Source organism: Arachis duranensis, chromosome 3 (assembly GCF_000817695.3).
Source record: "Arachis duranensis cultivar V14167 chromosome 3, aradu.V14167.gnm2.J7QH, whole genome shotgun sequence".
NCBI classification, from domain to species: Eukaryota; Viridiplantae; Streptophyta; class Magnoliopsida; order Fabales; family Fabaceae; genus Arachis; species Arachis duranensis.
This window is the reverse complement of record NC_029774.3, coordinates 4,505,286-4,517,181: the sequence shown is the minus strand read 5'-3', so window position 1 is coordinate 4,517,181 and position 11,896 is coordinate 4,505,286. Positions and strand designations below refer to the sequence as shown.

The 11,896-nt window shown below is 29.8% G+C and overlaps 1 protein-coding gene across 1 annotated transcript; it reads left to right on the top strand.

Annotated features, from left to right (window-relative positions):
* Positions 1-5,899: 5,899 nt before the first annotated feature.
* On the top strand, positions 5,900-9,639 carry LOC107476656 (glucose-1-phosphate adenylyltransferase large subunit 1). Its single transcript, XM_016096507.3, has 15 exons — positions 5,900-6,110; positions 6,214-6,440; positions 6,529-6,651; positions 6,752-6,922; positions 7,137-7,229; positions 7,422-7,505; positions 7,604-7,659; positions 7,749-7,842; positions 7,988-8,173; positions 8,318-8,398; positions 8,491-8,577; positions 8,681-8,785; positions 8,885-8,991; positions 9,082-9,142; positions 9,337-9,639. Exons 2-15 carry the CDS (start codon positions 6,243-6,245, stop codon positions 9,436-9,438), a joined length of 1,548 nt encoding a protein of 515 aa, XP_015951993.1. The 5' UTR covers positions 5,900-6,110; positions 6,214-6,242; the 3' UTR covers positions 9,439-9,639.
* The last annotated feature ends 2,257 nt before the right edge of the window (positions 9,640-11,896 follow it).

Sequence of the window (11,896 nt, the reverse complement as noted above, 5' to 3'; positions counted from 1 at the left end):
TCCTTTATCACATTTCAATTTTGTTGGTAAAAATGGGGAATCTCACATCACATTTTGTTTTTGGTCATGACATCACATTTTTATTTGAGTTTAGACAGCTAGATGTCAAGACCCAAACGAAAAGGCCAATCTTTAAATTTCAAGCCCAAACCGAATTGTAAAGCAGAATAAAAATGTCTAAAGCTCAGTTTGGTAACTAACTTAATTAAACTCCTTTTAATAAAATAACTTAAACAATAAATAACTCTATTAAAAGTAATTTATAAATAAGTTATTTTGTGTTTGGATTTTTAACTCTAAAAGTGTTTATTTTATAGAAATGTGATAAAAAATAGAAGTATTATGAGAGAAGTCATTTTTTAACTTTTCTATAAATTCCTAAATAGTTTCTTAAAAAATTGCAATTTAGTTTTGAAAATTGTACTAAATATTTATACTACTACATTTTATAAGTCAAAAGTTAAAATAAGTTACTTCTAAAGTTCCCAAACGGGCCTAAAACCAATTTGGGTTCCATCTAGTAATTAGTTCTAGTTCGTTTAATCAAGTGTCGAGAGTTTGAATATTGTCTTGTACATGCAATAACTCATTGATCAGCGACAAAAAGACAAAAAAAAGCTAATAAATTTAAATTTCTATAGCTGATCAGCACAATTTTTTTCATAAAAGTCTTTTCAGTTTATAGGTTTTGATTAAATCCCTAACTATATAAATGTTTGCAGTTAAATTATTTGAATAAACTAACGTTACAAATTCTTTTATAAGGTTAAACGTACAAATCATTAATAAAAAATTTAAATGCTATAAATACTTTTTTATATAAGATTTATCACAGCAATTTGTTCTCACAAAGTATTTGATAACAAAAAAGTTCAACAAAAATCATCCAATAAAAAATTGGATTAATCTCTTAATATATATATATATATAAGGGCCTATAAAATAATTTGAAAACACAACTTCAACGATTCTCATCAACCTCATGATTTTAAGCTATTATTTTTCGAGCAATTTAGATTAAAAAGAAAAGAAAAGCAACAGAAAAAAATGCTAGCTTATATTTTCTTATGATCTTGAGTCTATATTATTTTTTTCATTATTAGAAAAAAGGCTAGGACTTATCATCTTTGAACATAATCAAACTTATTATTATTATTATCCTAACTACTAATATTTATTTGCTCCAATAATCAAACAAGTATTCCTCTCTAAAAGCGTAGTACATATATTATGTCAAGCTTTATTAGTAAATATCTGTGATCTGTTAATAACTCTAGACCGTGCATTTATAAATTTGTGTCAACCAATTGCTACAATTATAGCATGCAATTACCACGTGAATTTTGTCACTTTGTAATTTGTTTTTTTCTCTTTTTATTTGGCCTCTCGCTGTCTATGATAGACCTCCTAAACTCCCCAAATTAAAGCAACTTGGATTAGACTTTTAAAATTTTAATAATATATACCACTATGTATATATTTGAAGAATTTATTTTTTAGTGTAAAAAAATTATATAAATAATAATTAATCATATATGATTACACCAATAAAAATAATTAAATTTTAAATTTATTATTTAAAATATTATTTAAATATATAAATTTAATTAGATAAATATATTAAACTTTTTATACTGTAGATACATCAAAACTAAAACATAATAATCAAATAAAATACAATTATTAAGCGGTCAGAAAGTGCTTCCAATTTCATATCACATATCAATTGAATGCAACTTTTATTACACCAAATAATTGTGGTCTGTCTAGAGAGGCACCACCTATGGTCACTTCCCAGCTATGTGACACACAAAAGATTATGATATGATTTTGAGAAAATTACAAATAGATCCTATCTTTTATCTCGAAAACAAATAAATTTTTGACTAAATATACTTATATATTTTAAAATAAAAAATTTAAATATTTTACATTTAAGAAAAAATATTTTTATATTTTTAATTAATCATAAAATTTTGTGTTTTCAAATTATAAAATTAAAAATTTATTTGTTTTTTTCTTATATATATATGTATATTGCTAATGTTGCAACTATAGCACTCAACGGTGGAGGAAAACCCTTTGTCCGAGTCATTCCATCTCAACAAATAAAAAACCAATAAAAACTATCACATATTATAATATAAGACTGCTCAGATTTTTCTGGACACGTGTACGGTGGAGGTACGGTGTGCTTGGCTGCTTGCTAAAAATAACAAGGACCAATTTTAGAATTCAGTGATATTTATATATTATTTTTGTATTTATTATATGAATTTTTCTTTAAGAAGATTTAGATGATATATATTTTTTTGTTTTTGTATATTATTAATTATTATATGCATGTCTTTTATAAAAATGTAGTGATGTCTTCTATTAAGAGTAAAGTATCATCAATATAAATAAGAAAAAAAAATGAAGTATTAATTAAGTATCAGTATCAGTATCTCAGTGCATGCAATTTGTTTTTCAACTATATATGTATAAATTTTTACTACTATTATTTTTTTATTCGCGTGAAGATGAAATATCTTATATGAAAATAATAATTAGATTGTGGACGCGTGTTGTATCAAATAATTTATTTAAACATATTAAATTATTTAATAATTTTTAATTGTTATTTTTACATAAAATCATCTTATTGTATTTGTAAAACCTATACTTTATTGATAATAACTAGGACGTGAAAAATTTATGAAAAAATTGAAAATTTCTATGGTAACAATCCATGATCATTACTAGCATCAAGATACACATTTACACCTATCTAATAGGTTTAATTATTTTATATAAAATTTTAATTATAAATTTAATAAAATTATGCCCACGAATAGAATAATTAAATTTATTGAATATTGATCAAAGAAGCCATTACTCCATTAGCATAATGTATATATGTGTTTGTTGTTTTCTTGCACAATCCATTCCCACACTTATTTTTGATTGGCCAATGTATAAAGTATAAACGAATCTGAATTTCTCAATCAATCTCCCTCATTAGGCCATTGGAACCCTAATCCTTATCTTCTGTTCCAATGGGTCCTTTGTTATTATGTTGATCCCCACACTGGTCTTCTTTCATTCATTGTTTTCACATCCAAAACGAAAATTTCATTAATAAGAGATGAGAGATATATGCAATGTACATATTAAATGAACACTACTTAGATAGCAAAGTTTAATTGAATTATTCATATTTAAACCCTTTAAATTCAACCGCAAACAGAGAGAGGGCAATGCCAAATGGATGGTGGGACCCACCCATGGTTTTTTAGGGGCCAAGTCTTCATCTTTTTAGAATTTCCACAACCGTGCATTCGGATCACTGCTTTCTAATGTCCAAAATATAGTTTATTAGTTTTTTTTAATTAAAAAAGAAAGATTTTTAATTAAGAATTTAATTTTAATGCACTATGAATATAAAATTATTTTATACGTATTAATAAAAATAATTATTTTTTATATTAATTGTATAAATAATTATTCAAAAAAATAGTTAAAATTATAATTATATATCAAAATTAAATTCTTTAATCAAACCTTAGCTTGAATATAAAACTAATCCTCATGTGGCCACCACTTTTATCTCCCCAAGAAAAAAGAGAGGAAGAAACTCTACCTGGTAGAGGGAAAATAATATGAGATTTCATTTCCATTTGGCATAAAAAATTTATTGATAGATTTATCATTCTAAGTAACTAATACTTCGTGATTAAGTTAAGAGTTTTTTAAGATTAATTCACCAATGGAATAGTTAATTTTTACTAAAATTCAGTTATTGTCTTATTGATCAGACATTGCACATAAAAATATATATTTGACATAGTATATAAATTGTTTTATATATTATTATAAATAAGTTCTATTATTCATATGTTATTATAACACAACTTATTGGTCCCCCCTAATCGACTGAACACAACCATTTCTGTAATTTAATATTCATACTCTCTTCAATTTCAAAAATAATCTGATTTATTTAAATAATGCATATGTGTCCAAATTTAAACACATATGCATTATTTATATATTAAGAAAATAGTCATTTTGTTGTAATCAAATAGTATTATATTAAATTAAAAAGTGTTTAGCTCAATTAGCTATATATTGCTTTAATTTGAAGGCTTTAAAAATAAAGAGAAGTATATAACTATATGATACTAATAATTCTTTTTTTCATTACAATACATCAAAATTAATTTTTAAAACGATTAAAAATATCCAACTTTTAAAGCATATAGAGTTACGGTTATTTGATCAACTTTTCAATTAATAAGATTAATAATGTATGCATGTTATATATTGAGGCAAGTGATTCGGTGTGTATACATACATATATATACATACACACATATAAAAACAAATAAAATAAATAATAAATTTAACATTTATTGCATGATTAAATAGTAAAACAAGTATTGAAAACTACTTATTGCAATTATTAATGATGAATCATGGAGTAAAATCGAATGAGATATTATTGAGTTAATAAATTATAATAATGGTGATAAATCAAATAATAGTGTGTTTTGAGATCATGAGCTAATAAAGAAAAATTGGAACTCCACATAATACAAACAATCCAATTACCATAATCGTCCTCAAAAAATTGACAAGAGAAACAACGTAGCTGGCTAGTAAATGGATTTAACTAACATATATATAAAAGAATAATAATTCACACACTTAATTCTCAAGTGTTTATTTGTATTGGACTATTTTTTGAAAGAGGTTCATAACTTCATATTATATTGAGTTGCAACTATATAACGTTATTTGTATTGTTACTATTATTGGTCAAGACGTGTCAAAATGTACCTTCAATTTAATCAGCATAGCTATTTTAATAATTTTCCTTCTTTTTCTTCAATGAAGGTTTTAAATGACTTTTATATTTGACAGAAAAAGAGAAAAAAAATGTGAATATTTTCTTTTCATTAATGATTTGATTTTTTTTGGGGCCACATAATTTGTTACTCCCATTACTTTGCTTCCATTTCCGTCACATATTGGTGAACAAAGTTGCCATATTGAAACCATTTTGAAAGAGAAAAAAAAGGGGGTGATATTTGTTAAAAAATAGTTATAATTTTTTTTAATTTTTATTAATTATCGTAATAATTAGTAAATATTAAATAAAAAATTTTGATTTTTTTTTAATTTTCTAGCATTACCGTTATAAAATGAATGTATTATTAAAATTACATAATATTCGAATCTTTAATGGTATCTATTTAAGCAGATGAGTGAGCTGGCATTCGATCAATCCAAATTAGTTTTCAAAAATATATACTTAGTACTAATTAATTAGTGAAATATTTAACTTTTAACCAATTTAAACTAGCAGAATGATCAATTTAATTGTCTGCTTAAATATCATATGTTTAAATTTTATATTATATATACAATAATTTATTAACTAATGATACACTTTTAAATAAAATTTAAATCTATGATAAATATATTTTTGACTTGTTGGCTGAAAAGATATAAAGAAAAAAAATGAATAAAATAAAATAAAATAAATAGAGTCATATTTTCAAATGATATTTGCAAATTGCAAGTATATGAAAAAAAACTAATTATCAAAAACATCAAATCAGATTGAACCTAAAAAAATCATGACTGAAGAAGATTATTAGCCAAAGTCATTATCAAGCCAAAGTGTTGCAACATGTCAAGTGGCCTACACACACTCATCAAATGACAGCCGCAGAAAAATAAAAATAAAAAATAAAAAGTAAAATTGATATTTTCCCCCTAAACTTATTTTAATAATAATATTTGATTTGATTTGATTTCATGTACAACTATAGGGCCTTTGAAAATGACAGGTGTCTGTTCCCTTATGAAGCTTCACCAAGTATAAGAAGAGAAGCCTAGAAACTTGGAAAACATGCACAAGGTTCATGAGTCTATGTAGTACACCAAGATATTAATATTAATATACATTATAATTTATATCATAGTCATTGGAAATTGATATTGATATATACCAAAAATTCATAAGATCTTTCTCATCTTTCTTGTGAGCCTTACATAATAATTAAAAGCAACCACTAAACTACACTACACTAACCTTTGATTCATCCTCATCACAATCCTAAGTAAGTTTTTTTTTTTTTTTTCCTTCAGATCATAATAGTTCATGCTCTTTAGTAGTGAATTCTGATTATGATTTTATTGGTGTTTGTTTCTTTGTTTTGGAAGTAATAAAGTTGATCAAAGTTGAAGAAGCAATGGAATCTGCATGTATGGCAATGAAAACCAATCCTCATTGCCTTCATCAAGAAAATGGATTCTTAGGTGAAAGGATCAAAGGGGGTGTCAACTACAGTCCCTGGATCATCAAAGAGAAGAAGAAGAAGATGATCAATAAGGCCAAACCTTCTGTTGTATCTTCTGTTCTTACATCAGAAACTGCAAAAGAATCTTTGGTATGTGCTTCAATTATTCAATTATGATTTCCATTTTCTAGTAACTGTGTTTGTGAGTGCATGAAAATTAAATTCGATATATTTTCAGACAATTCAAATGCCATCTTTTCTGAGAAGAAAAGCTGATCCAAAAAATGTAGTCTCAATCATATTGGGGGGTGGTCCTGGTGCTCAACTTTATCCACTCACAAAAAGAACAGCCACACCTGCTGTGAGTAATCATTTTCTTGATCCTCACTACTTTTTGGTGAGTGAGACTTTTGAAGAAGATTCTGAATTCTGAGAGTGATTTTTCTGTTTTTTTTTTTCAGGTTCCTGTTGGTGGTTGCTACAGGCTTATAGACATACCAATGAGCAATTGCATCAACAGTGGCATCAACAAGATATTTGTGTTAACACAGTTCAACTCTGCATCCCTCAACCGGCACATAGCTCGCACCTACTTTGGAAATGGCATCAACTTTGGAGATGGATATGTTGAGGTACCTTATCATATTCACACAAATTGTAATAATAGAAATGTTGTGTATTTTTCTTAGTTTTCTATGATATCTCCTGGCCTAGCAGACCAAGGACTAATCCATCGCGGATTAGTTCCATTTAAGGGTTTGCTGCTGCTGACCACTCGACTAATCCAAGTTGTTAGAAGTGTTTTGTATTTATTATGTTTGTTTTCGGTTGATGATTGCTGAACAGGTTCTGGCAGCTACTCAAACAGCTGGTGAAGCTGGAAATAAGTGGTTCCAAGGAACAGCAGATGCTGTGAGGCAATTCACTTGGGTGTTCGAGGTGCGAAATAAGTCTTTTTCGAGAATAAAGTCGTCTATCAGGATTTAAATTTGATAAATTTGTGGTAACAAATTAGTCCTTTTATACGAATGAGGGACGAGTTTGTCGCTTTCAAATCCTAAGAGACTGCTTTAATTTGTTCCTATGTTTTTGGTCAAGGAGGAGATTAAGGATTTACTTTAAATATTGTAGGATGCTAAGCACACAAATGTTGAGAATGTTTTGATCTTGGCTGGTGATCATTTATACAGAATGGATTACATGGACCTTGTGCAGGTACATTAGTACTTTGTGATTTTTCTATGATTGTTTGGTGTATAAGTTGGTTGGACTATTTTTTAATATCATTTTTTTTACAAATTGCCAATAATCAGAGTCATGTAGATAGAAATGCAGATATCACAGTTTCATGTGCTGCTGTAGGAGACAGGTTTGTGTTCTCAAACTTGTATTAGATATTCTCAAACATTATAAATTTGAAATTTATCAAAGTGTAATTTCCAATTGAATACTTTTTAGCCGCGCATCGGATTATGGGTTGGTCAAGGTTGATGGCAGAGGTAGGATCATCCATTTTTCAGAGAAACCAAAGGGTGCTGATCTGAAATCAATGGTAAGTCCCAAATTAAAAGTGTGTACTAAAAACAAGCATAGTCTTGGTTTGAAAATTTGTGTGCACTTGAACCTTAAAAGTTGCATATTATTCTTCTTTACATCAATTCTTTAATTCATGATTTTGTGATATAACTTCTATGCAGCAAGTAGATACTTCTATTATGGGGTTGTCACACCAAGATGCAAAGAAATCACCATATATTGCCTCTATGGGGGTTTATGTATTCAAGACAGAGGTTTTACTCAAGCTTCTCAAATGGAGATATCCAACATCCAATGACTTTGGATCCGAAATCATTCCTGCAGCTGTCGGGGAGCACGATGTTCAAGTAAGACGAATAATAATACTCTCTCTGTTCTCTTTTATCTGTCAATGTTACTTTTTGGTATATCTCTAGATCGACGAAGACACAGATATAAGAAGAGCTAATTACTTGAGTGACAAGGTAACAAGAATTTTATATCTTGTGCAGGCATATTTTTTTGGAGACTATTGGGAAGACATTGGAACAATCAAATCCTTTTATGATGCTAACATGGCTCTTACTGAAGAGGTTTGCCTAAGATATTTATCTCATTCTCACCATGATTTAGTTACAAGTCACAGTATCAAGGATTGTATATGCTTTATGCTACTTTCTTGCAGAATCCAATGTTCAAATTCTATGACCCCAAGACACCTATTTACACATCTCCAAGATTCCTACCACCAACCAAGATTGATAAATGCCGGGTATGATTATGATTATGACTATGATCATCCAACTATGAAGCTTGCTCTGATGAACTTCATTTATATCTTGCTTATCATGTTTGAGTTGCTGCTATTATTGTAGATTGTGGATGCAATCATCTCCCATGGATGTTTCCTGAGGGAATGTACTGTCCAACATTCCATTGTGGGCGAGCGATCGCGTTTGGATTATGGAGTTGAACTCCTGGTAAAGAAGAAAAACATTGTCATAATTTTCTAGGTGACATTAGAGTGTAGAGCACACATTCCATATAAGGTTTCTTACATCTTAAGTAAACTTTTGCAGGACACTGTAATGATGGGAGCAGACTATTACCAAACGGAATCTGAAATAGCTGCGCTTTTGGCCGAAGGGAAGGTTCCCATTGGGATTGGAAAGAACACCAAGATTAGGTAACCTTATTTTGGTTTAAGAATGTTAACACTGTCTCTAGAGATTAATGAAACTAATGTTGTTGAAATTGTTGTGACTTGTTGCTGAAGGAACTGCATAATTGACAAGAATGCAAGGATTGGGAAAGATGTGATCATCATGAACAAAGATGTGAGCATGTCTACCTCTTTTCTTTTTGCATACATATTATTATCTCTTACCATACACAAAAGTCTCACTGTAGACACGATACATAATAGGAGTCAATAGCGTCAGTTAATCCATGTAGCCAACTAAGGCGTTGTTGGTTGTCATTGTGTCTTACGAATTCAAATTATTTGTGTTATGTATATGTCAAAATGTAGGGTGTTGAAGAAGCAGATAGATCAGAAGATGGATTCTACATAAGGTCAGGAATCACCATCATAATGGAGAAGGCAACAATAGAGGATGGAACTGTCATATAAAATGAGACAAGCTAAGGAACAATCCATGGGAACAGAAGAGAAGGGTAGGAGCAATCAGAGTGCAGAACCCTGTTTTGGGCTATGTATATGTAAAATAGAAGGTTTCCCACTCTGTAACAAAAACAATGCCTAAAATAAAATCATGGAAGCGATATGCACATATAAGTAAAATAAAATGAAATCTGTGGAAATTTTGAAGCTGCTTTCTATGTTAATGTTGCAACTTATAAGTGTGAGAAGTACATGAAATTAGTTTATGAAATTAGTTTCACATCAAAGAAAACAAGGAAGAATAAAGAATTTATAAGATGAGAGACTCATTTATTTAATGTTCTAAGTTTTCAGTTAAATGTAATGTTGTTTTAACCATTGAATTGGTGTTTTGAATAACTCTAAATGAGGTTTATGTTGTTTTTCTTTATCTTTTCGTAATCTTACTTTTTTTTATTATTATTATTACGATTTCTCATTTATGAGCTATAACTAAACAAAAGAAATTAAGAAATTGAGCAATCATTTCTCTTTTATTTTAGATTTTGTAATTGACGTAATATTATTATTTAAAAATTAATTTTTTATTATTTAGAAAATGTTTGTTAAATGCATGTGTTGTTAGTTCATGTATGTAAATAACTAAATACATTTTGTCCAAACAAAAAATATACGTACTTAAAGTATACGAATAAATTAGTCTCCCCAATTGCAGATTTAGCTAGTTAAATGGTATTGATTAAAAGGCCCATTAAAAAATGCAGATACAAAATTTACAAATTTTAAATAGTACAAATTGCAATATAAATGAGTTTTCTTTTTCCATCTTTAATTAGATGCATGCTATAGTGAAAAAAAATTATGAAAAGATAAAGATTCATTTTTGTAGATAATAAAAAATTGGTCTAAGAAAATATATCATTTTATTTTTAATAATTTTTTATTTTTATTTTTATTTTTATTTTTCATTTTCTTCCCAGAAAACCTCTTGATAGTAGAATTCCTTATTTTAGAAGAGTCAAATCCTATGATAGCAACCATAATCACATACATGGTTGCTTGGACCAGGACCAACCGTCAGCAAGTTTAGAAGGTCAGCAGAGTGCCACATGGCAAAACTAAGCTAATTGGACCGCCAACTTGTCGACATGTGCAGTAGATGTGGTGTGATTCTAATACTAGAAATAGTATTAACTTATTTCATTATTTGCAATACCTAGGTATATTATATACAGTTATTTTATACACTGCCTTTCATTGGTCTGGTAAGTAGTTGTTACGGTGGGTAACCGGAGATTAATAGAATAGATGGCGTAAGTTGGCCCAATCGTCCGCGGATGGTGAGCTCCGAGATGGTTAGCACGCTGGAGCCTCCTTCCGACTTATACACGTTGGTGAATGGGGGTGGTACCTGCAAAGACACTCCGATGCCTAAGTCAGCAAGGGTGTTAGCAGGTCTAGAGAGTATTAGGCTTAGAGATACCTGAGGAGTGTCAGTGTATTTATAGTGGTGAGCCAATAACTACCGTTGGAGTAGTGCCGTATCTTTAGGGTGTTAACCGTCCCATTATCTTGGGGAGGTTAAGATATGGCTTTATGAAGCGGTTAGAGAGATTTTAGGGGCGGTTACTCATTTGAATGAGTGTTTATCTGCCAGCTAATCTCATGTCCGACTTCTTTAGAGTAAGTCGTGGTTGATACCGACTTCTTATGTGAAAAGGTCGGTACTCAGCTAGGCTTAATCCTTCAGATATTATGCCCCTTAGCATGTTTATAAATACTTTCCCTCTCTTTCGTTTTTCCGTTTTCGCAATCTTTCAAACTTCTTCTTTCCTTGTTCGTGCTGCATTCTTGTGCTTGGAGACTTCTGCTTCTTCCAACCTTCACTTTTCGGATAAAGGTTAGCTTTGCTTCTTTTACGTCATGCCTTGTGTTTGCATGCTTTTGTTTTGTAGGTAGATAGGTTGGTCTGTAGATTTTGGCTTCGTATCCCCTCTCTTTAGGGACCGTGTTTTTTTATTTTTCTTTTCTTTTTTCTTTTTGTAGGTTTCTGTCACCTTTCATAAAAAAAAGAAAATGGCTTCTGTAGATGTTCTTTCTCAGTGGGTTGATGTCACGGTCCTTGGGGAGGAACCCTTGGTCGACGCTGAGTTTATTACTCATCTTCGTACTCACCACAGGCTTTGTACTTCGGAGGAGGACAAGCCAAAATATGAGTTGATAACCCCGGGTCCGGAAGACCGGGTTTGTTTTGGGAGGGCCAATGAGGCGGCCCCTCATTTTTTTCTTTATGTATGAATGTATGATCACCCGTTTGGGTGTTTTTCTTCCTTTTTCGGATTTTGAAATATCTATTTTGCACCACTGTCGAGTTGCCCCTACTCAACTTCACCCCAATTCTTGGGGTTTTCTGAAGATTTATCAGTTTGTTAGTCACGCTTTGGACTTTCCGACCTCTTTGAGGATT